General features: G+C 38.3%; 1 protein-coding gene across 1 annotated transcript in view; it reads right to left on the bottom strand.

Annotated features, from left to right (window-relative positions):
• The window catches only part of LOC133638614 (netrin receptor DCC-like), a 321,291-nt gene that overhangs the window by 123,528 nt on the left and 170,050 nt on the right, over positions 1-27,713 (bottom strand). Inside the window, exon 2 of the mRNA XM_062031403.1 lies at positions 8,073-8,429. Coding sequence (XP_061887387.1) covers positions 8,073-8,429 — 357 coding nt within the window. The remainder of the gene's footprint in view (positions 1-8,072; positions 8,430-27,713) is intronic.

Below are 27,713 nucleotides of genomic sequence, written 5' to 3'. Positions count from 1 at the left end.
ATTGTTTACCGCTGTTAATTGGTTTACGGCTAGACTGTAATAAATGAATTTCCACGATCCGTGTCTTTCTCGCCATCTCCGGGTCTAAGTTAAATGTCAAAGTTGACCAATTTCTCAGTTTATGGCCACAACCTTATACCATCCAGGTCAGAGGCATGATTTATAATCTAGAATTAACTTTAACCAACTCAGGTGATAGAGCAGCTCACCGGCTCAATACTGTATGTCAATAGCAGCATAACCGCCAGTGATTAATGCGCTGCTAAAAGTAGTTTGTTAACCTTAGTACTCATAACAATATCGCTAAAACTTAGTTAATATCAAGGTCATGGGACGTAAATAGAGTATTCTTGCCGGTTTTTGGATGTTTTTTTAGATGGCTTTATGACCACAATAGACACAATGATGTAATGACACACATTACCTCTATTGGTAGCATTTTTTTAGAGTTAGAATGCTTAAAAGTAAAAAAAAAAAGTAAAAAAAAAAACCGTGTATGCTTTTCTTTCATAGGGATTGTGATTAATATGTAAAATAAATAAAAAAATACATAAAACAAGTTCAAGTTAAAGTCCCAACGATAGTCACACACACACTAGGGGTGGTGAAATTATCATTCCGCATGTTCACCCCCTGGGAGGTGAGGGGAGCAAGTTGCCTCTAAATTAAAGATATTAAAGCTATAATCATTCATATATATATATATATATATATATATATATATATATATATATATATATATATATATATATATATATATATATATATATATATGTATATATATATATATATATATATATATATATGTATATATATATATATATATATATATATATGTATATATATACATGTACATATATATATATATATATATATATATATATATATATATATACTGTACATATATATATATATATATATATATATATATATATATATATATATATATATATATATATATATATATATATATATATATCTATATATATATATATATGTACAGTATATATATATATATATATATATATATATATATATATATATATATATATATATATATATATATATATATATATATTGTAACCTATTTTTATGGGCTTTCCTCTTTGTGATGTTAATTCCTGTTACACGCTGTTATACACAGTGTTGGGACTAACGCGTTACAAAGTAACGCGTTACTGTAACGCCGTTAGTTTCGGCGGTAACTAGTAATCTAACGCGTTATTTTTTTATATTCAGTAACTCAGTTACCGTTACTGCATGATGCGTTACTGCGTTATTTTACGTTATTTTTTATGTAGTATCGGCTAGAAACAGATGCGCTGCGGTGTCGTTCTTCTAAATCTTCCTCTGTCACAGGCCAGAGAGAAGAAAAGAGGCGTGTGTGTGTGTCTGGGTGTGGGTATGGGAAGGGGAGGCACACACGTGATCCGTGGTTTGATATATAAAACAAAACAAAAAGGTTGTTCGCATGCACGTTCAGTCCACACACTGCGTGGTCATGGCGAGCGGAGTAACGGAGGAGCTTGAACGCCCCGCGCCATTTAATCGGTGTGTTTATAGGTGCAGACTCCGTTGTGCAAAACGAGGGTTTTAAACACATGCTGAACGTGCTTGAGCCACGTTACGGCATCCCGTCGCGCACCCACTTCAGCGATAAGATTGTGCCAGATCTTTATGAGTAGGAGAAGAAAAAAGTTGTGGATGAACTATCCCGAGCATCACCAGTTGCGCTCACGACAGACTGGTGCACGTCCAGGGAAACTATGTGACGATAAGCGCTCACTTTATCACAGCAGACTGGCAGATGAGAAGACACGCCCCCTCTACGAGAGTCACCTTGCGCAGGTACTGACACAAAATTCAAATAATTGCAGTGAATGAGGCAGGACTGGGACCACAGGTAGGTGCTTTGCACATGTAGTGAATTTGGCATCACAGAAGGGAATCTCAGTCAATAGGATGGATCAGGAAGGAGGTTTCCTAGCACAACAGCTGCTCATGTGCTTAAGACAAAGCAAGAAATGCTAAAGATGCCTACTCATAAAGCTCATACATGATGTCCCAACGAAGTGGAACTCCACTTATGATATGTTGCAGCAGCAGGCCGCTATATACTCTGCATCTGAAGGCAAATGTCAAAGACATCATCAACCCTGTCTGATGATGTGAGAGTGGCAGAGGAGGTCCTCCAGGTGCTTAAACCCCTCAAAAGTGTTACATCTCTACTGAGCACTGAAACTTCACCATCTGTGTCAATGATCCTGCCACTGAAAACAAGGATTCTACAATCCATGGCTCCAAGTGTGGAAGACAGCAGCATCACTCCAGATGTCAGGCTTTATTTCACTATCTATGTTTCAAGGAAGATGATGTGCCTTCTTATGTTGCACTTTAACTTGTTTTTTATTAATGGTCATTGGTCCAAGTTTAAAGAAAGGAGAAATGCCTTTTTATGTTGCACTGTTTTTCATTAATTATGTTAAAATGAAAATAAAAATGCATGTCAAGTTGATCAACAGATTGTATTATTCTCCAGTGCAATAACAGTACTTTTCACAGTAACGCATTACTTTTTGATGTAAGTAACTAAGTTAGTAACTGAGTTACTTTTGAAATTAAGTAACTAGTAATTGTAACTAGTTACTGGTTTTCAGTAACTAACCCAACACTGGTTATACAGTATATGCCTTGCGCTCTTATTTTGAAGGCGCTAAGAGCGGAAGTGATGACACGTTGGAGTGGAGCGGAGGTTTTTGAAAGAAGGTAAATAAAGTGATCCTCGTGTAAACTGGAGCCTCCGTGTTTATTATTTCGTAGTTTCATACAGTATAGGCGACATTTATAAACCCTCGGTTACACTATTTAAAAAAGTTATTTATTAAGAAGCCAAAACGTGCAAAAACAGTAATGTTCATGTTGGAGGTGTTGTGAATAACCGCAGGGCCACAACATTAGGTACACCTGCAGAGTGCAGCACGGATTTCCTATTTCATTCATTCACAACTCCTCCAACACGAACATTATTGTTTTTGCACTTTTTGGCTTCTTATTAAATAACTTTTTTAAATAGATTAAATCTTGCACGTGGAAAGTTTAAGTGTGGGCTTTAGTTGATATAACACTCCCGTCAGGGGGAGCATTCTACGACGGGAGTGCATTAATCCAGCACAACAGCGGCGCATGGACTTCATTTATAAGTAAAGGTAAGACCATAATAACATTTTTTTTTTATTAAATATACTTTTTTGTGTGCTACAGTTTGTATGTGTAAAGTTAAAGTTAAGTTAAAGTACCAATGATTGTCACACACACACTAGGTGTGGTGAAATTTGTCCTCTGCATTTGACCCATTCCCTTGTTCACCCCCTGTGGGCAGCAGCGACGCCGTGCCCGGGAATAAATTTTGGTGATTTAACCCCCAATTCCAACCCTTGATACTGAGTGCCAAGCAGGGAAGAATGCTGGTATGAGCTGTTAAACATAATCCGTTAACTGCTGCCAATCAAATGGTGAATAAGATACTCTTTAGGGTTCATATGTTTGCAAATCTGACTGTGATGAAGTCAGTGCCTCACCAGCCATGAACCTCACCGCAGGTCACTGATATATACACACACATATATATATATATATATATATATATATATATATATATATATATATATATATATATATATATATATATATATATATATATATATATATATATATATATATATATATATATATATATATATATATATATATATATATATATATATATATATATATATATATACACACACATAAATATATATATATATAAATATATTTTATTTATTTATTTTTAATTTTTTTCACACTAACATAAATATATATATATATGATTTATAACACCAAAATATTTAACATTTTTGCGAGTAAATAGATATGATCAAAATAGTATCAATCTCACAGAGATTCCAGAGCCATTTTGAAGGATAATGATCCATGACGTAAAGGTAGGAACCACAGATCCCTTACCCATGAACAACACATACTACGTTTCCATGCACTAAATTAGTCTGATTTCTCAAATTGTTCTTTTTTTTGTATTTTCACACCTATGTGTGAAGTCCAAGTGTCCAAGCTCTCTCTCTAATGCGACTATTGGTCATACACAGTATGCCTCGCGTACACTGGGGGACACTTATTTCCTTTTTGCGCGGTTCATTTGTTTCTTTTTTGGTTGACCTATGATGTCACACTCGGCGTCTGTGGCCATTAACAAGTTAACAGCCTAGCTCTGTTGTGATTTCCGCTGTAATATTGGCACAGATTATAAATATTATGTTTCTAATGGCTATGCTGATGTTAAATAGTAGACAGCATCAAGAAGTGATCTGGGATTGCGTGGCGAACATGACGCTACTATCAAGAATGTATTGGAGCAGATGCAGGTCCAAAGGACTTCTTCATTACAATTGTTGCTGTTTTTATTGAATGGTATCTGCTTCCGGGTTATATGCCGTACTTTGAGACTGGCGCATGCACGACACGAAGGGTCCCCTCGGTCGTAAACACTCCCTCGAGAGATCTGGTTTTCAATCGCATTATCCAGGTGTGTTAGTCCGACTTTTCAAAAACCGATCGGATTAAAGTGTTTCCATGGGCTCTAGGGGGCTCATTTAGAGCCAAATTATTCGAGAAATCGGACTAATTTAGTGCATGAACAGAGCAGACATTGTGAGAGCCAACGATTATTTCGGTAAAAAATATGATCAGAACCTTACATTTTTTAGCCTGAATATAAGTGGTATGAGCTACAAGTTTCAGATCCTGTGTGCAAAATAGATCCTGCTTTAGTGAAACACTGTAACATCGTGTAGCAGTGTTGTTAAGTGCTAAACAAGAGAAATAGGCTACAAACATAATAAAACGATCACTTACTGTACAATGCCTGCTCTCTCTGGGATGACAACTGATAGGATGCTCTTATTTCCCGTATTGATTAATAATTAATCATAATGACACAACGGGTTAAAAAGAAAAGTTGCAGCCGCAAATTACATTTTTGTTTCTTTCTCTCCATCTCTGGGTATAAATTGAATGTCACAGATGAACAACTTTTTGATTCATGGCTAAATCCTCCTATTATCCAAATGAGAGGCATGATTTATAATCCAGAATACATTTGACAAGCTGAGACGCGATCTGCACAGCAGCAGCAGCAGGAAACTCGCGGGCTAGTATGTTAAAAAAAGCAGCATAAGCTAGTTACGTCTCCGTGACCAATGCGCCACTAAAAAATAGTTTGTCAGAGAGAGATTGATACAACCCTGCTTTCCAACCACCGGAACTGACCAAAACAACCATTAAAAATATGTCCTACCATTTAACAGACTCGGCGAAGCAGCCCGACCGCAGCGCCATGAGTGCGAAACATCCACACAACAGACACTAATCCATGAAAATATAATAAGAAGTTCCTTAATGGTCTGCCCAACGTGTTTCAATTAGTTTTTTTCTTCTGACTGGACAGGCGAGCTTAAGCCTTGCTCACCCAGTTTTATACAGACGTCTGTTGCTGTCAACTCTGACTTTCTGGTTTGTCACTCAAAGTTGCCTGTGTGCAACATAAACCATTTCCTAGTTTTCGATTTTCAAAGCAGACAATGCATTGGTCCCCAAGGTAAATGCTGTACATTATAATTACTTTATTTCACAAATATTGTACTGATGTTCAAAGAATATTTATCTAAAAAAATATATGTTTTCTTCTTCAAAGGCATGTTACATGTTAAAACTGTGGTGTTTTGGGGTGCCAAGCATGGTCATAAAAAACTATTGCGCTCGTAATTGCAATACCTCTGTATTAGGATATCAAGCAACGACCGAATAGAAATACAACAATTTAACATTTATGAGTACTGATTTTGTGATTTGAGGAAAAGTGCCCACAACATTGGACTTTAGGCATCGCTGGCTAAATTTAACTGGTTTGCATTGCTGCAACTTTGTTTTTGAAAATACTTCACTCGCTGTGACTATTAGGTTGTAGTTAAAATGTAAGTTTGATTGTCTTAGAAGTAGTAAAGCAGGCAGCCCCAGCGTTGACCAAGGCCGTGGGTGTATACACACAGTATATAACACGTAAAACACTTGCAGTAAGGCAGAAAAAACAGGCAAAGACGTGCACGCAACACAATGTAAGGATGATAAATAACTCATTCTAATTGTTGATCAGAGACAGGTGAGTCCCCTGATGACTAAACACAGGCAGGTGTGTAGGCCAGCACTCAAAACAGGAAGTGGCAACATACAGTAGGAGAGAGAGAGTGCCAGAATGGAAAAAACCCAAACCTAGAGAAAAACAACACAAAACACATATAAGGAAATAATGACAAAAGTCTAAAACTGTCATGTGGGATCATGACAGATGTGGTTCAAAAAAGTTATTTTGGACGTCAGGAGACTCAATGTTTTTGCAATACATTTACCAGTATAGTATTAGTATGTGTTAAAATATACCGTATTTTCCGGACTATAAGGCACACTTAAAATCTTTTATTTTTTTCAAAACTCAACAGTGCACCTTATAACCCGGTGCGCCTAATGTAAAGAATACGTTTGGTTGAGCTTACCCACCTCGAAGCTATTTTATTTGGTGCATGGTGTAATTATAAGTGTGACCAGTAAATGCCAGTCACACATAAGAGATAAGTGTAGGCTGCAATATAATGGCAGTCATACACAAGAGATAAGTGTAGACTGCAATATGACTCAAGTAAACAACACCAACATTTTATATGTTCCATTGAAAATATAGAACATTACACACGGCGCTCAAAAATCCATCAAAACAAAGTACAAAGCTGCACCGCTTGATGTGCTTCAACATACCAGTATTTTTATGGTGTGTGTATAAGGTAAGACATATTATCTCGCGTTTTGTTTCGCAATATTATGCAAAAGGAACGTTTCTTACCTTTGGTACCTGCTGATCTGTATTTGGGATCTGCATAAATCCTGAAAAATTGCGCGCGTCCACCATGGTAGTCCGTGGCGACACTGTAGTCGATAAGCTTCTTCTTTTTCACTATCTTCTTGTTATGGGACATTCATCCTCCGCTGTTGCCATTTCTAATATAAAGTAGAGTAAAGTTCCTACTTATATCTGTCAGTAAACTCGCCATGAAAGCGCTAATACATACCGATGTAGTGAGTTTACATTATTCACCAAAGGAACTGTAGTTATTAGAGAGTTCCGGTCGGACGGTTTTTCACAGGACACATTGTTGTTTCCGGATGAGGAGATGGTGCTCCGTTATTGATTTAAATAAAGTCTGAATGTCTATGAAACAGTTAGCTCCATCTTTTGACACTTCTTCCACACCCGTCCTTGCACGCTACACCGCTATAACAAAGATGACGGGGAGAAGACGCTGCCGAAGGTGAGCCACGTAAATAAGACCGCCCACAAAAAGGCGCATCCTGAAGCGATTGTCAGAAAGCGGCTTGAAGATGATCTGTAAAACATAATCTATGCAACAGTTTGAACAAAGAACCACCATTACATGTTATGTAGACCATAAGGAAGTGTTTTCAATTTAGAAAAAAAAAAAGACTCCTTTAATGCGCCCTATATTCCGGTGCGCCTTATATATGAAAAAATATCATAAACTAGACCATTCATCGGCAGTGCGCCTTGTAATCTGGTGCGCCCTATGGCCCGGAAAATATGGTAGTTAAAAGACAATTCCATTTTGTTATTTTTTGTTTTAGCTCTCCAAAATATATTTAGTCAATTCACTCGTGCTGTCCATCACAGTGCAAATGTCACCAAGTTCCTGAACAATGAATTTTAATGCCTTGATTAATAAAAACAATGAAGTATGTTATTGAATTTTGTGCGGGGAAATATAGATGACTTCTTTGTGATCTCGTGCAATATAAAAATAAAATAACATGACCTTCTGGAAGGGAACTAATCTAAATATAGGGTAATTAGTAAAATTGTATTTTATGTATTTTTAGGCTGTTCGACTTCAACTGACGTCATCTACCACACCTTGAAAACATTTTAAATGTTTATGAAAATATGATCTTACCTGCCACGGTGACTTTAGCGATCCGGCTCACAATACTTCCAAGGCCATCCAGTGTGGCAAGGCACTGGTACTCCCCTTCATCAGGACGGTGGTGCCGTGAGTGTACAATATTCTCAACCAGCAGCGATCCATTGGACAGCTCCTGCCGCCGATCATCCACCAAGGCACTGAGTAGCACGCCATCCTTCCGCCATGTGATGGTGGGGCTTCCGGTCGCCATGTCTGAGTGGGCTCGGCAGTCGAGCTGCAGCACGCCACCTCGCACCGTCACAGTGTCCTGAGGCTCCTGGGTGAATGTAAAGTCCACAAAACGTCCAGGACTTAATGAGGAAGATGATGACGAGGAGCCCTCATACCCTGCAGGAAGGAGGAAGAGCAGATGAGAGGCATGCATATTATTATATCTATGAATATTTATTTTTATCAAAATAAAAACACAAAAATGGGTAAATATTGGTATCACTTTGAAACGTAGTAAATGCAAGGCCACTCACAGTATTGCCGATTCTAACAACAATATCAACAAAATGTTTTTATTTTATTGCGAACAATTGTTTCGGCGAAATAAAGTCAATGGTGCAAAAATTTGTAAACAAACTTCAGTGTCGAACAACATTTCCGTTGGACTTTGTAAACAATGTGTTAATATAATAACATGAACACAATTAAACACACATTTGCGTGGAAAATAAACAGAAGAGTACTAAAGAAAATAGATCTCATACACTAGTATCGATGTGATACTTGGACTAGTAACAAGGGGGTATCAATATCGATATTTGTATGGATTAGCAAAGTAGGGCCACATGGGACCCATTTGGCAATGAGTGCTCGGATCTGACAAAAGGAGTTTCATTCTCACAGAGCAGTTAAGAGTATCGGCGGATTTCGATGCAAAAGTATGTCCTAAGCCGATTGATGCCTTTCAATGCCGATCAAAAAAGCTGATCTCCTCTGGCTGATGATTTATTATTCTGGCTGACATAGGTACCTAGCAGCTAACTGTGTATGTTCATACAGCACACAGTGTGGAGCTGCCTGGCTAAGTTAATAATCATCACCTCCATTGCGGCAAATAAACTTGATTTAAATTAAAGTACTATTATCACTAGAGAATGAGGTTTTAAACATGTTATACAACGAGTAAGAACAATCAGAAGGGGCATGCTAAGCTACACGGGCAAACAAGGGTATGTTGTAGATATGTTAATTATATCTTTAAAATGTTCATCCCATCTATTTTCTACTGATTGTGCCTCGCTGGGTCACAGGGGCGGCTGGAGCCTATCCCAGCTGTACTCGGGCGGAAGGCTAGAATGAAGGTTTTAGAATGGCCTTCCCAAAGTCCTGTGTGGACAATGCTGAAGAAACAAGTCCATGTCAGAAAACCAACAAATTTAGCTGAATTGCACCAATTTTGTCAAGAGGAGTGGTCAAAAATTCAACCAGAAGTTTGCCAGAAGCTTGTGGATAGCTACCAAAAGTGCCTTATTGCAGTGAAACTTGCCAAGGGACATGTAACCAAATATTATCATTACTGTATGTATACTTTTGACCCAGCAGATTTGGTCACATTTTCAGTAGACCCATAATACATTCATAAAAGAACCAAACTTCATGAATGTTTTTTGTGACCAACAAGTATGTGCTCCAATCACTCTATCACAAGAAAATAAGAGTTGCAGAAATTATTGGAAACTCAAGACAGCCATGACATTATGTTCTTTACAAGTGTATGTAAACTTTTGACCACGACTGTACATACATATTTTAGGGCTGTCAAAGTTAACGCGATAATAATGTGTTAACTTCCAACAATGGCACAATTTTTTTTAACGGCCGATTTCTTGCTAGCTAAAATATTGTGTACATTTTTTTATAAAATTTTCTGGTCGAGTCCTCAATTACAGAATGACTAGCAGGCTCACAATTACCGTACATTTTTATTAATTAATAGAGAACGTTAAAACATTGTCATGCAGCAATATGAAGCCTCCCCCGCTGAAAATTATCAGTCTAGGGTACACTTATTAATGATGAAAAATTATACCTGTGATTAATTTTAAACTAATTATGAACAAAATGCAATTAATCGTGATTAAATATTTTAATTGTTTGACAGCCCTTTTATATATATACATATATATATATATATATATATATATATATATATATATATATATATATATATATATATATATATATATATGTGTATATGTGTATATAGGGCTGTAATGTAATGTGTATATATATATATATATATATATATATATATATATATATATATATATATATATATACATATATACATATTTGTATATGTGTATAAATATATATATGTATAAATATATATATATATATATATATATATATATATATATGTATATATATATATATATATATATATATATATATATATATATATATATATATATACATACACACACTTCAGAACTATCTAAAAGAAAGTTACAGTAACTTGTAGCTAAAGTTTTAAGGAAAGAAATGAAGAATGAATGAAGATGATGTACTTCATGTTAGCAAACTCAGTTTTCAAAGGCTCGGCTCGTCTGTCATTTTTAATAGACAAAAGTGTTCTTAAAGGGGAACTGCACTTTTTTGGGGGGGATTTTGCCAATCATTCACAATCCTTATGAAAAACATGAAGACAGATATATATATATATATATATATATATATATATATATATATATATATATATATATATATATATATATATATATATATATATATATATATATATATATATATATTTTTTTTTAATGCATTCTAACTTGTAATTAAACATAAATAAAAGTCCTCTATTACTCCCACAAATAATTGTAAAAAAAACATTCAAAAAGCGCCATCAATACTCCATTTTCATTTTGTCACTCGAATATCCACCAAGTTTTAGTTATATTGTTATAATATATAATGCAGACAAACTATTTTTAGCAGTGTCGTGATCACAGTGAGCTAACAGTTTGTGCTGCTATTTTGACATCATGGCTGCGGTGAGCTGCTAACATGCATCGGCGCTCAAAAGTTTATTCTGGATCATAAATAATACCTCTCACCTGGATAGTAGAAGGATTAAGACATACTCTGACGAGTTGGTACACTGTGGCATCTAATTTCGACCCAGTAGTGACAAGAAAAACACGAAAAGACGCCTGGTCTGCGCTTGGTTCCACCCCCTTTTTTTCTTTGCAAGCATTACGCGTTAATATGCATTGGAATTATTGATCTGCATTGGACTATATGAACATCCCTGCAGTTGGCATCCTAATGACAGCAGTCAGTGTACATACAGTAAGTAATGTATTATTATGTTTGTTAGTTTGTTAAAATCTGCAGTGAGTAGTAAACAGTGATGTTGTGAAGGAAAACGCGAATGTTGTGATGCCTTTCTGAAATTAATGTGACGCCAAATGCTTAAAATGTGTATATAAAACCTTAATGGAGGAGTTTGGATGTTTTTGAGCATTTTATAGGCAGAATACAGTTACTCCCATTGGCTCCATTGTAAACTGAGTTTTGATCGTATTTATTTACTAGTTAGAATGCATGAAAAAGAAAAACATATGTGTTTTTTCTCTGACATAAGGATTGTGAATAATAGGTAAAATTCCAAAAGAAGTGCAGTTCCCATTTAAATATCCCAAATTGTGTCCATACTCACAACATACTCACAGTACTCTGTGCAGCACTAAAACAAGCATTGTTTACCCCAACAGCAGATTTGCTTTACTGCCTGTCTGTCAACACGTTTTATCAAAATACAAGCGGTGCCCATTTTCCTGCACATTTATGTGGAGCTAAACTGCTCTGCACAAGGTGTTATTTATAGCCAAGAGCCAATTTGTATCCCCGAGGCGGCCTTACACTTTGATCAAGCCACATTTGTAGCGTGAGCGCACCATAAAGAGATTGTTAGACAACAAAGGTAGTAAAACACAAAGGAAAACTACGGATGCGGTGATGGTTTATAGATTTTGCAATGAAATCTGCAGGTGAGTTGGAACTGCAGTTTCATTGCGGCTAATAGGGCTCTGCTGCAGTGTTTCTAATGGTGAATCTGACCTCACATTAGTGTGACTATCTTCCAAAACATCAAGACATTGAAATTAACAATGACCTTGTTGCTGATTCAGAATGCAACTTAAACTTCTCTGATGTGGAAACTATATGTGGAAACTACAAAGACTGACAATGTTTCTTTCACTTAAATATTTGTTTTATGTAAACCTATTCGATTAAAACCCACACTGATCCACCCTTATTATTAAAACAATATTGCCTGTTTTTACTGACACGCTCAGATTAGTTTGTTTATCTACATTTCCCCAATTGGAAACTTTGGGTAGGGTGGTTTGTTTTGTTGTCATTTTTGTTGCCAATGCCATCACGGCATACTTGCTAGTTCATCCGTCTGTGTTGATGGGCTCATGTAAACTTGAGGTTTCCCATCAAGCATGGAGTGATAGTTTAATAACTTATAAACGCATGCTTACCTTAGCTAAAACTAAATACTACTCAAATCTCATCCGCCTCAACAAAAACGATCCTAAATTTCTGTTTAGTACAGTAGCATCGCTAACCCAACAAGGGACTCCTCCCAGTAGCTCCACCCACTCGGCAGATGATTTTATGAATTTCTTTAATAAGAAAATTGAACTCATTAGAAAGGAGATTAAAGACAACGCATCCCAGCTACAACTGGGCTCTATTAACACAAATACGACTGTATATACGACGGACACTGCCCTCCAAAATAGTCTCTCTATTTTTGATGAAATAACATTAGAGGAATTATTACAGCGTGTAAGTGGGATAAAACAAACAACATGTTTACTTGACCCACTTCCTGGGAAACTTATCAAGGAACTGTTTGTATTATTAGGTCCATCAGTGTTAAATATGATAAACTTATCACTTTCCTCCGGCACTGTTCCCCTAGCATTCAAAAAAGCGGTTATTCATCCTCTGCTCAAAAGACCTAACCTCGATCCTGACCTCATGGTAAACTACCGACCGGTCTCCCACCTTCCGTTTATTTCCAAAATTCTCGAAAAAACTGTTGCACAGCAGCTAAATGAACACTTAGTGACTAACAATCTCTGTGAACCTTTTCAATCCGGTTTCAGGGCAAATCACTCTACGGAGACAGCCCTCGCAAAAATGACTAATGATCTATTGCTAACGATGGATTCTGATGCGTCATCTATGTTGCTGCTTCTTGATCTTAGCGCCGCTTTCGATACCGTCGATCATAATATTTTATTAGAGCGTATCAAAACACGTATTGGTATGTCAGACTTAGCCTTGTCTTGGTTTAACTCTTATCTTACTGACAGGATGCAGTGCGTCACCCATAACAATGTGACCTCGGACTATGTCAAGGTAACGTGCGGAGTTCCCCAGGGTTCGGTTCTTGGCCCTGCACTCTTTAGTATTTACATGCTGCCGCTGGGTGACATCATACGCAAGTACGGTGTTAGCTTTCACTGTTATGCTGATGACACTCAACTCTACATGCCCCTAAAGCTGACCAACACGCCGGACTGTAGTCAGCTGGAGGCGTGTCTTAATGAAATTAAACAATGGATGTCCGCTAACTTTTTGCAACTCAACGCTAAGAAAACGGAAATGCTGATTATCGGTCCTGCTAGACACCAACATCTATTTAATAATACCACCTTAACATTTGACAACCAAACAATTACACAAGGCGACTCGGTAAAGAATCTGGGTATTATCTTCGACCCAACTCTCTCGTTTGAGTCACACATTAAGAGTGTTACTAAAACGGCCTTCTTTCATCTCCGTAATATCGCTAAAATTCGTTCCATCTTGTCCACTAGCGACGCTGAGATCATTATTCATGCGTTCGTTACGTCTCGTCTCGATTACTGTAACGTATTATTTTCGGGCCTCCCTATGTCTAGCATTAAAAGATTACAGTTGGTACAAAATGCGGCTGCAAGGCTTTTGACAAAAACAAGAAAGTTTGATCATATTACGCCTATACTGGCTCACTTGCACTGGCTTCCTGTGCACTTAAGATGCGACTTTAAGGTTTTACTACTTACGTATAAAATATTACACGGTTTAGCTCCAGCCTATCTCGCCGATTGTATTGTACCATATGTCCCGACAAGAAATCTGCGTTCAAAGAACTCCGGCTTATTAGTGATTCCCAGAGCCAAAAAAAAGTCTGCGGGCTATAGAGCGTTTTCTATTCGGGCTCCAGTACTCTGGAATGCCCTCCCGGTAACAGTTAGAGATGCTACCTCAGTAGAAGCATTTAAGTCCCATCTTAAAACTCATTTGTATAATCTAGCCTTTAAATAGACCCCCCCTTTTTTAGACCAGTTGATCTGCCGTTTCTTTTCTTCTCTCCTCTTCTCCCCTGTCCCTTGCGAGGGGGAGTTGCATAGGTCCGGTGGCCATGGATGAAGTGCTGGCTGTCCAGAGCCGGGACCCCGGGTGGACCACTAGCCTGTGCATCGGTTGGGGACATCTCTGCGCTGCTGACCCGTCTCCGCTCGGGATGGTTTCCTGTTGGCCCCGCTGTGGACTGGACTCCCGCTGATGTGTTGGATCCACTGTGGACTGGACTTTCACAATGTTATGTCAGACCCACTCGACATCCGTTGCTTTCGGTCTCCCCTAGAGGGGGGGGGTTACCCACATATGCGGTCCTCTCCAAGGTTTCTCATAGTCATTCACCGACGTCCCACTGGGGTGAGTTTTTCCTTGCCCGTATGTGGGCTCTGTACCGAGGATGTCGTTGTGGCTTGTACAGCCCTTTGAGACACTTGTGATTTAGGGCTATATAAATAAACATTGATTGATTGATTGATGTTGCTCTTTCAGTTGGACGATGAAATATTTATCTCTTTTCCTCCTAACTTTCATTACTTGGACTTAGACTTGGACAAACTTTATTGATCCACAAGGAAAATTGTTCCACACTGTAGCTCAGTTTCAAAGGATGGAAAGGATAATGCAAGTATTAAGTAGACTAAAAATGTATCATAGTAGCAATATAAAATATAACATGTATGTAAAATTTACATATTATATATACAGTATATAATGTATACAGATATATTATATTATCATATTATATTATATTTTTATATAATATATACAATATATAACAAATCCCAAATAGTGACTAGTGAGGTGATGTCCGTGTATTCTGTATGTATAAGCGAGCGGTCCCACCTGCTCATTCCAAAACAAAGATTTTGGATGATTGACAAGAGCTTTAATCTGCTCATTTAATTCTACTGTCAAATAAACATGCTCAGGTGCTGAGAGCGATGCACAGAGTGGGACCTTTTGTATTCATTTTGAAAGCCAGAGACGAAGAAAATAAACAAACACGGACATAGCAATTCATAGCAATTCATTCAATTCAAAGCTATTAAGAACATTTTCATTTATTGTTCCATTAATTGACATATTGACTCTCTGCCCAGGCCTACAATTGTATGAAATGCTTATAATGCCTCTGGACGTCACATCGGGCTCCAGTACTCTGGAATGCCCTCCCGGTAACAGCTAGAGATGCTACCTCGGTAGAAGCGTTTAAGTCCCATCTTTAATACTCATTTGTATATGCTAGCCTTTAAAAAGACCCCCTTTTAGACCAGTTGATCTGCCGTCTATTTTATGCTCTGCCCCCCTCTCCTGCATGGAGAGGTTATTAGGTGACCACAGATGAGCGTTAGCTGTTCAAAGTCGGGACACGGGGTGGACCACTCATCTGTGCATCTGTTGGGGACGTCTCTGCGCTGCTGACTTGTCTCCGCTCAAAAAGATCCCCTGCTGGCCCCACTATGGACTGTACTCTCACACTATTAAATAGATCCACTCGATGTCAATTGCACCGGTCGCCCATGGGGAGCGGGGGGGTCCCCACATCTGCGGTCCCCTCCAAGGTTTCTCATTGTATCCCATTGTGTTGAGTTTTTTCTTGCCCTGATGTGGGATCTGATGTCGTTGTGGCTTGTGCAGCCCTTTGAGACATTTGTGATTTAGGGCTATATAAATAAACTTTGATTGATTGATTTAATGCTTTTTAATGCCATTTTAGGCCTTAATTTTCATAAAATCCATATTATTACTGTTAATGCTTTTTAATAACCCGTAGAAACCCTGTAAACACATCTAAAAGTTAATAATTGTGTGTGCAGGAATTGATTACCAGGTACCACAAATTGGTACCGTATCAGTTTAAATATGAAATGTACTTTTCCCTTTACATTAGATGTCACCATGTCAACATAATAAATATTCTTGTTCGTCAGTACGTCCACCTCATAGAACGTTTCTGGATTACATATATTTCATTTATTGTGCGTTCACCTGTTTGTTTTAGTGTTCTTATGTATAATCTCGCAAAAGAGCTCAGATGGCAGCGAGCGGCAGGCTTTTACTTGCATTTGATGTTGATGCCGCTAAACAGGCTTTCATCCTGATCAGAGAGGCAGTTTGTATGGTCCAAAACGTCCCTCTCCGCCTGCGGGCGTTCCCGGGAAGTCTCAGCATAGGCTACAGTAAGTGCAGCAAGTTACATCATAAAACAGCCTCTTATTGAAAATGATCAAACGTCTTCAGTAAGAAATTAATATTTTCTACTGAGGCCTCTAAACATTCAAATTCAACCAATGTAGACGTTGCACAGTCAGAGCTAGAAGGACTTTTAAGAACTATTATATATTAATTATTCAAATATGCATAAGCCTAAAGTAATGATTCCAACTAACCCAGAGCCTGTGACACATTTATGAGTTGAATCAGAGAGCTTGTACACAAAATAAGTATTTAATTCGATGCTGAATTTGTTCGTATGCCCCGTTACAAAGATATTACATGTTTATGTTGGATTTATTTCAAGAAAGAAATACCGAAAGAAAAATAATAATAATAATAATAATAATAATAATAATAAAGGTTGAACATTTTGTTTATATTTGATTGAGTAAAACTGAGTGAAAAAAATATTTGATCCCCTACCAAAGTGTTTTTCAACCACTGTACCGCGGCATACTAGTGTGCCGTGAGATACAGTCTGGTGTGCCGTGGGAGATTATCTAATTTCACCTATTTGGGTTAAAAATATTTTTCGCGAACCAGTAATTGTTATTATTAACAACAACACATCATTTGTTGTTGTTGAGTGTCGGTGCTGTCTAGAGCTCAGCACAGTAACCGTGTAATACTCTTCCATATCAGTAGGTGGCAGCCGGTAGCTAATTGCTTTGTAGATGTCGGAAACAGTGGAAGGCAGCGTGCAGTAGGGATGTGCGTATCGATCCTGTGGTATCGATATATCGATACTCACACGCTACTTATTTGGCATCACTTTTGTGAAAAAAGTATCGATATAAACCAAAAAACGGCGTGTGGGGGGTGCAAGCATCACTTTCAGATGTTTTTGATTACTTACTTAACTTACTATGTGCTGGAACACCCCTGTACCTGGCAGAGTATAAAGCTGGCCCAGTCACGTCACAGGAGACAGCGAATGAGCGTCGGCAACGTGCAACACACACACAGCCAGCCGACAGTGTTGTTACTTTTCCTGAACAGCAATCTGAGACTTCAGTAAAGTGTGACGTGTGACGACATATCTCGAGTACACTAAAGGTGCGATGGTGTCAGACATTTTTGTAGATCATTTTTCCAAGTTCATTTTCTCAGGGAACTGTCTTTCGTATGCAGGTTTATAGGACAAGGAAATCCTAGTTTATTGTGATAAGGAAATGATTGACTTTGCTTCAGAGAAGTGTTATAAGTTTACTTCCACAAAGAGGTTTGAAACATAACATTGTTATGAATAAATGTTTTTTTAAGCTTTTTCTACCAATACTTTTTTTTGAGAAATAAAAAAAGTGAAAATGCGTATATTTTTGTTTATATTTAATTTATTTTTCATATTTATGTTATTTATTTTGATTTTACTTTTATTTTATATTGACCATAATGAATGTGGTATAAATGGTCTGTATTTGTCTTGTGATTTGTCTTAAATAATAACAATAGCAATAATATTTTTGACTGACAAAAATTGCCAATAAGAAATTAATGGTATTGGTATCGGTATCGATGAAAATGCAAGAAAAAGTATCGATATCGTATCGAATCCTAAAAGTGTGGTATCGCCCATCCCTAGCATGCAGGTAAAAAGGTGTCTAATGCTTAAACCAACAATACACAAAAGGTGAGTGCCCCTAAGAAAAGGCATTGAAGCTTAAGGAAGGCTATGCAGAACGAAACTAAAACTGAACTGGCTACAAAGTACAAACTAAACAAAAACAGAACGCTGGACGACAGCAAATACTTACTGTGGAGCAAAGACGGCGTCCACAATGTACATCCAAACATGACATGACAATCAACACTGTCCCCGCAAAGAAGGATAAAAACAACTGAAATATTCTTGATTGCTAAAACAAAGTAGATGTGGGAAATATCGCTCAAAGGAACACAGGAAACTGCTGCAAGAAAATACCCAAAAAAAAGAAAAAACACCAAAATAGGAGCGCAAGACAAGAACTAAAACACTACACACAGGAAAACAGCAAAAAACTCAGGTGATGTGACAGGTCGTGACAGTACACCTACTTTGAGACAAGAGCTATAGTGATGCATGGTTGGTTATGGTTTAAAGTCATATCCAACAATTGCGACAACGACTTTTTACTGTCAACTGAGTTTCGTTTTTTTATGATTTCTGCTGGTGGTGTGCCTCCGGATTTTTTCAACGCAAAAAATATGCCTTGACTCAAAAAATTTGGAAAAACACTGCCCTACCAAACAGCACACATTCTGACTCCACATATCCTTTTTTATTGTAGTCCCCTTTAAGAAAGCACCCCTAAACTCAACTCATTTTGGTATAAAATACACCTGACACACAAACACTATCTTCAGTCAAACCTCGACACCACCTTGGGAGAGACCAAATAACTGACCTCAAGGACACGACTGTGGATTACTACAACTACAAGAAACTACAAGTACTTCAACTATAAGGTTCATCTCTGTTTGCCAACAGTACTTTCGACACCAAGTACTAAACCACATTTCGTATTAGAATTAAACACTTAGATTGGTATGGTATGGTATGGTATTTCTCCTTGGTGCTTCTAATGAATGCATCTGCAATAAAAACTGTAGTAGCGTGTATTTATTCAGAATCAGAAGAAGAGTTTTTATTGCCATTGTTTGAGAACGGGTTCACAAACTAGGAATTTTACTTGGCGCAATCGTGCAACATAAAACACATATAACACAGAATAGAATAACATGATCTGTAACTGAGCTATCAGATCTTGTTATAGTTCATGTGCCTGATGGCCGAGGGGAAAAAACTGTTCAGGTGGCGGGAGGTGTGGGTCTGGTTGGACCGTAGTCTCCTGCCTGAGGGGAGAGGGGAGAATAATTTGTGTCCAGGGTGAGAAGAGTCAGCTGTGATCCGACCCACACGCCTCCTGGTCCTGGAGGAGAACAGGTCCTGGAGGGGTGGGAGTTTGCAGCCAATAACCTTCTCAGCAGCACATACGTTGCGCTGCAGTCGATGCTTGTCCCTGACTGTGGCGCCGGGGAACCACACGGTGATGGCTGAGTAGAACTGCACCAGCATCTCGGTCTGCACCTTCAGTTTCTTCAGCTGCCGCAGGAAGTACATCCTCTGCTGGGCCTTCTTGATGAGGGAGCTGATGGTCGGCTCCCACTGGGTGATGGTGGTGCCAAAGAAACGGATGGAGTCCACAATGGAGACTGGGGTGGAAGAGTCAATCAGGGTGAGGGGGGATGGTGGGGCTTTGACTTTCCTGAAGTCCAAGATCATCTCCACTGTTTTCTGGGCGTTCAGCTCCAGGTTGTTGAGGCTGCACCAGGACGCCAGCCTGTCCACCTCTCTCCTGTAGTTGGACTCTTCGCCATCCGAGATGAGCCCGATGAGGGGTGGTGTCGTCCGCAAATTGTACTGTCTTTGTGTGTCTTCTGTCTTCTACTTTCTTCATCTATCAGTTGTCGTTGTCACACATTCCTCAGTCCTCATCTGTCCACACTTACCTCCTTCCACCCTTTTCACTTTCTCGTTTATGTCTCTCTCTTTTGCTTTCCTACTCATCGATTCCCTTTCAGTGGTACCTCTACTCTCTTGCTATCAGTAAATCACTATCCAGACAGCTCTATCTTTACTCACTCCCACTGGTCACACACACATGCGCACACGCATGCACGCCACATACACAGTGTGTCCTTGTCCTTGTTCTACTGCAATTTGATGTTATCACTCTCTGTCTGCTCAACACCTCTCTTCTATTCTCAGACTGAAAGCCTGATTTTGAGCCTGGACTTTTATATAAAAATCTAATGATGAGGCCAAACCAAAATAGTAAAATATATCTAATAATGTATCTCATTAATAATCAATATATTTACATCTCAGAATATGCCGAGGGTTAATGTAAAACGAGCTGTGGGCCAAAAATCGACCCTTTAGGCTGCTTCTACACTAAGCCGGCTAAGGTTATACAGGGTATATCCCACCTAACCTTATCCCTGTCCACACACACACCCACAATGCCATTGTTTAAGGCCCCCTCACCCCTCCGTCTGGCGGTGCAACGCGACCTAGCGGAAAATGCGCACGTCATAGTTGCTTTGTGTGCAAGTTCTTAAATTACATTTTACTTATCTGAACAATATCCAGTGTCGTGGTATTCCAATTAACTGGAAACCAGTGTGCTGGGGGGCCCTATTATAGTGAATCACACCTGAGCCATCATAAATTAGTCACATCTTTAATGGACATGTGAAAGTAAACAATTTTACAACAATCAATCTAGGTATCTAGCAGTGACGTGCGGTGAGGTTCATGGCTGGTGAGGCACTGACTTCATCACAGTCAGATTTACAAACATATAAACCCTAAAGAGTATCTTATTCACCATTTGATTGGCAGCAGTTAACGGATTATGTTTAAAAGCTCATACCAGCATTCTCCCTGCTTGGCACTCAGCATCAAGGGTTGGAATTGGGGGTTAAATCACCAAAAATTATTCCTGGGCGCGGTGCCGCTGCTGCCCCCAGGGGGTGAACAAGGGGATGGGTCAAATGCAGAGGACAAATTTCACCACACCTTGTGTGTGTGTGACAATCATTGGTACTTTAACTTAACTTTAACTTTACACATACAAACTGTAGCACACAAAAAAGCATATTTAATAAAAAAAAACGTTATTATGGTCTTACCTTTACTTATAAATGAAGTCCATGCCCCGCTGTTGTGCTGGATTAATGCACTCCCGTCGTAGAATGCACCCCCTGACGGGAGTGTTAAATCAACTAAAGCCCACACTTAAACTTTCCACGTGCAAGATTTAATCTATTTAAAAAAGTTATTTAATAAAAAGCCAAAAAGTGCAAAAACAATAATGTTCGTGTTGGAGGAGTTGTGAATGAATGAAATATGAAATCCGTGCTGCAGTCTGCAGGTGTACCTAATGTTGTGGCCCTGCGGTCATTCACAACTCCTCCAACATGAACATTATTGTTTTTGCACTTTTTGGCTTCTTATAAAATAACTTTTTTAAATAGTGTAACCGAGGGTTTATAAATGTCGCCTATACTGTATGAAACTACAAAATAATAAACACGGAAGCTCCAGTTTACACGAGGACCACTTTATTTACCTTCTTTCAAAAACCTCCGCTCCACTCCAACGTGTCATCACTTCCGCTCTTAGCGCCTTCAAAATAAGAGCGCAAGGCATATACTGTATAACAGCGTGTAACAGGAATTAACATCACAAAGAGGAAAGCCCATAAAAATAGGTTACAATAGATTCAATCTTGCACGTGGAAAGTTTAAGTGTGGGCTTTAGTTGATATAACATGCACCCCCCCTCCCCCCCGTTTTCTACGGCGGGGGTGCACCGGCACAAGGAGGCGGGATTACTGCGAGGCTAGCCTCAGCCAGTGAGTCTTCGCAGAAGTTTTATGATCGCTCAGCACAAGAAATACGTTACACACATACAGTTGTTGACAAAATACACTGTACATTATATACCTCAGCTAACTAAACTATGGAAATGTATAATATAGTTCATATAGCAATACGGTCTCACTGCACAGCAAGCCAGCAGTTAGCCGAGTCCGCAATCCATGTTGAGGCACAACGCAGTGACGTGCCTCAACTGGCTGCTGATCACCGCACCGTCTCTTCTCAGTATTTGAACGGCAAATGTGAAAATTCAGCGATTTTGAATAAAAATGATCTAAAACTGGTGAAGTTAAATGGAAAAAAAACTTTATAGTATAATCACTGGATACATATAACAATTTAATTATTATTTTTTCTTTTTACATATTTTTTCTTTCCATGATGGCAGGTGAAGCCCCGGTTTTGCCTTCACCTTCAAGGTCTACTGAAACCCACTACTACCGACCACGCAGTCTGATAGTTTATATATCAATGATGAAATCTTAACATTGCAACACATGCCAATACGGCCGGGTTAACTTATAAAGTGCAATTTTAAATTTCCCGGCAAACTTCCGGCTGAAAACGTTTCGATATGATGACGTTTGCGTGTGACGTTAATCGTTGAAGCGGAAGTATTCGGAGCCCATTGAATCCAATACAAAAAGCTCTGTTTTCATCTCAAAATTCCACAGTATACTGGACATCTGTGTTGGTGAATCTTTTGCAATTTGTTTAATGAACAATGGAGACTGCAAAGAAGAAAGTTGTAGGTGGGATCGGTGTATTAGCGGCGGACTACAGCAACACAACCAGGAGGACTTTGAGATGGATAGCAGACGCGCTAGCCGGCGACCTCACCTTGACTTCCTCTGTCTCCGGGCCGCCGACCGCATCTGTGATCGGGTGAAGTCCTTCGTCGTACCGTCGATCGCTGGAACGCAGGTGAGCACGGGTCGTGATGAGCAGATGAGAGCTGGCGTAGGTGTAGAGCTAATGTTTTTAGCATAGCTCTGTCGAGGTTCCGTAACTAAGTTAGTTTCAATGGCGTCGTTAGCAACAGCATTGCTAAGCTTCGCCAAGCTGGAAAGCATTAACCGTGTAGTTACATGTCCAGAGTTTGGTAGTATTGTTGATCTTCTGTCTATCCTTCCAGTCAGGGTCTTATTTGTTTTGTTTTTATCTGCATTTAAGCACGATTCTATCACGTTAGCTCAGAAGCTAAAGTGCTTCACCGATGTATTGTTGTGGAGATAAAAGTCACTGTGAATGTCCATTTCGCGTTCTCGACTCTCATTTTCAAGAGGATATAGTATCCGAGGGGGTTTAAAATACAAATCCGTGATCCACAATAGAAAAAGGAGAAAGTGTGGAATCCAATGAACCCTTGTACCTAAGTTAAGGTCAGAGCAAAAAAAGATACGTCCTGCACTGCACTGTAATCCTTCACTCTAACGTTCCTCATCCACGAATCTTTCATCCTCGCTCAAATTAATGGGGTAATCGTCGTTTTCTCGGTCCGAATCTCTCTCGCTGCATTGTAAACAATGGGAAAATGTGAGGAGTCCTTCCTCCGGTGACGTCACGCTACTTCCGGTATAGGCAAGGCTTTTTTTTTATCAGCGACCAAAAGTTGCGAACTTTATCGTCGTTGTTCTCTACTAAATCCTTTCAGCAAAGATATGGCAATATCGCGAAATGATCAAGTATTACACATAGAATGGATCTGCTATCCCTATTTGAATTAAAAAAAATGTGATTTCAGTAGGCCTTTCATTGTCTATTCATTGTTGGTTATTTTATATACTCTGGACCTAGACGTTGAGTCCGCGACATACATGGTGGACAATAACTGATACAGTATGCCTTGCAAGTCCAAAGGCATTCGCTGTGTTCCGTAGTCTTCCCTCGTCGGCCAGGTAATACAAAGTGCATGCTAACTTTTTATCACATCCACGGGAGCCCGCATTCTCGTTGTCTCTCCTTCGACAAATGGACAAAGTTTTTCGCTAAGTAGAATCACAGCTGACCTGGACATTCGAAAGTTCTCTTGCCATTCCTCTGGCAGAACACGCTCGTTGACAAACATATCCCACCAGGCTGCCGTTCTTCCAGGCCTTTTCCTAAACCGTCGCTCAACATTGCTATGTTGCCGTCTGAGATGTGTTGTATCCGAAATAGCTGACTCGCCTCCATCTTTCTAGTGGTTAACTCCAAGTTACGAAACCGGTTGTTATGAAGTTGGCTGTGGCGAGTTCTTTCTGACGTCACTTCCTCTCTGAACTCAGTTTGTAAACGATCGATGAGTTTACACAGAGCTAAGAGCCGGAGACTCAATAAATACACAGCGCACTTACCCGTGTAAAAAATTATCCGAGGAGGAGAACCTTAAACGATGGGTTAGTGTGGCTGAAACGGGGCTTAGGCTAAATAATTATTTGTTTAAGGAGTTATCCGGCTTAATGTAGACAGGGCCTTAGACTGCATTTTGGACACCATGCAGTGGCATATTGCTGTTTTCACAAGTCCACTTTTTGTATAGTTTGCTTTTATATAACAATTTTGGCCAATAATTTGGCGAACATTGCACGTGACAAAGAATTTTGTACAAAGTACAACATATAATGTACTTATACCTCTGTGCCGATCACCGTCTTCATCAACAAGAGTCTTCAAATAACAACAAATAGTGTTAAATGTTCATGTATTCATCATTTATATGTATGTCACATTGTTTTCTGCAGTAACACAATAATTATTCTCCATAAAATGTGTTTTCACCCAAACCTAAAATAATACTTTACTGTTCCTGTCGAATAACAGGTAACTATGATGCGTTCAATGACCGTCAAATAAATTACGGAAGGTTAACCCTAGGCAGTAAAAATTATCTGTGAAAAAGACATGCAATTAACATGTAAATATTGCGGTGTATTACTATCTCTGACAAAAATGTTGATTACATTTTTTTTTCCAATATTAATTTTAATGTGCAGTCAGGAGAAAAAAAACACCATCCAAATGCAGAACACTCCAGTTCTGCCTCCAATGTTTACAATTTCTTCATAATCTTCTCTAAAAGAATGTTATCATTATTTCACAGAGTTAAAGGATGCCATGCGTTCTTTAATAACAAGCTTCAGTAGATCATACTATTATTGTACATGTACCAGGTGGCTAAAAAAGAATTCACATCCATTCACAGCCATTTTCTCATAATGTGATAATGTACAGAGCAGAAGTCCAATAGCAGGTCACAAATGGGCGAGAGAAAAACATGCACACGTGTAGCTGAAAGCCAGGATGCCATTACAGCCCCAGAAAAGTGTAATTAGCTTTGATCCTAATCTAAGGAACTGACCTGACAGGAAACACCTACACTAACAGTGTCGCAATGCATCACCTGCTGTAGTACAAAAGCAGCAAACATAAATAATTATTTCTTTCCAGCTGTATGGTTTTGATTAGTTCTGTGACACAATATTGCCATAGAATGTTGGTATTGTTTTAAAATGAGCAAACTACATAAATAACATCCTGTAATTTGATTGTGATATTATTTTCTTCTTCTTGATAGATTGAAAATTAACACCAATGAGTTGACTGATGAACATTATCACATAATTTATTCAGAAAGTATAAATAATGACAAATAAAGGTACAGTACTATTAACCACAACACATAAGTGTAAAAAAAAACATTATGATTTGTACATTTTCGGAATGTGCTTGTTCCATTTTTAAACAAAGAAAACAATCAGATGTTGTCTATTTTTAAGTTATCGTGCCGTGATTTTACCAGTCCGACCCACTTGGGAGTAGATTTGTCTCCATGTGGCCCTCGATCTAAAATGAGTTTGACACCCCTGAACTAAAGCAACTTAAGTGGTACATCAACTTTCGAGTATATCGAGATACGAGCGGTCTCAAAAAAAAGAGTAGAAAATATGGAAAAACTGCCAAACGGTCGTATTTCCGTTTTGTTCTTTTCTTCTGACTCGACAAACTGGACTATACAAACACACACGTTTGTTGCTGTCAACTTTGACCTCTCCGGTCCCTCACTTAAAGATTTGATAATAGTTCCTAATGTTACACAACAGAGAAGCAACCCAAAAGAGACATCACATTAGTCTGCTCTCCAAAGTAAATGCTGTACAATACTGTATTATTTCATAAAACAACTGTAGTTGACTGTAGTGCAATCAATTAGGCCAATAAAAAATAATTGGTTAAATCAATTTGATTTGTGAAAAGCTTTGATTTATTATTTGTTGCTTAAATTAATTGTTTAATGAGTGTAAAAGATATTTGTTTTTAAATCTGTGTGGCAGCAAACAGAGTTGATTTTTTTTCCATTAAAGCGCACGTGTTTAAATTTCAATTTCAATGTTGATTATGTGCGTGTATTAAAAACAAGAATGAAGGTTATGGCAAGCAGAACATTTGTTTATTCCAACTATCTTCCCTAAAGTACGCATTGAGGCTATAAAGTGTGTTTTATCCCGTATCATATTATGTATCATATTATTATATCATAATATAAAACGTATTACGATTAAAAATTACGCCTACACTGGTCCACCTGTACTGGCCCCTGGTACACTTTAGGTGCAACCTTAAGGTTGTATTACTTACGTACAAAATACTAAATAGCAAAACACAATCATATTTTGTTAATTGTATAGTACCTTATGTTCCATCCAAAAATCTATGTTCCTAAACACTGCTTAATAACAACTCCCAGGGCCCAAAAAAATGTCTGCAGGCTGTAAAGCCTGGATGTGGGTTTAGATCAGGGGATGTGTTTATATATGTTTGTGAAGCCCTTTGAGACACATGACTAGAGAGAAAAAAAAGATTAATAGTCGATTACTCAAACAAACTTATCAATAGAGATAATTGATAGCTGCAGGCCTACATCCTATTGTAATATTTTTCAAACAATAATTCTTATGTATACCATGCATTACATACTATACATTACCTTTTGCACTATATTAATCTATATTATTATGTGTTGTCAACTTTGTACTTTTTACAAAAAATTATTATTATTTTTTATGTCATTGCCTGAAATAAATAAATAAATTAATGGGGAAAAAAAAAGAAAAAAAAAAGACAATAATTCTTATGTAAAAGTTAGTTTTTGTTTTTTTAATAGAAATGTTACATGATACAATTGTGCTGTTTTGGGAGGGCTAAGCACAGAATAAATTGATTTTAATTAATTTGAATAAAAATACAAATCAAATTGGAATATAAGTGTGTTTAGCGCAGATGGCAGAGCGGTCGTGCTAGCAACTTGGGGGTTCCAAGTTTGATCCCAGCTTCCACCATCCTAGTCACAGTCATTGCGTCCTTGGGCAAGACACTTCACCCTTGCTCTTAATGGATCGTGGTTCGCACCTTGCATGGCAGGTTCCTGAATCAGTGTGTGAATGTGTGTGAATGGGTGAATGTGAAGTACTGTATAATGTAAAGCGCATTGGGTATAACAAATCGCTATAAAAAAAACAAAAACAGACCGTTTACCATTTGAGTTTCAAGGTCAATCATGGAACCGATTGAGCTTGTGAGTTGAGGTATTACTGTTTTGCTGGTATTCTGACACGTGACTTCTTTCCG

The sequence above is a fragment of the Entelurus aequoreus genome, linkage group LG21 (genome assembly GCF_033978785.1).
Source record: "Entelurus aequoreus isolate RoL-2023_Sb linkage group LG21, RoL_Eaeq_v1.1, whole genome shotgun sequence".
Taxonomy (NCBI): domain Eukaryota; kingdom Metazoa; phylum Chordata; class Actinopteri; order Syngnathiformes; family Syngnathidae; genus Entelurus; species Entelurus aequoreus.
This window is presented reverse-complemented; position numbering and strand designations above follow the sequence as displayed.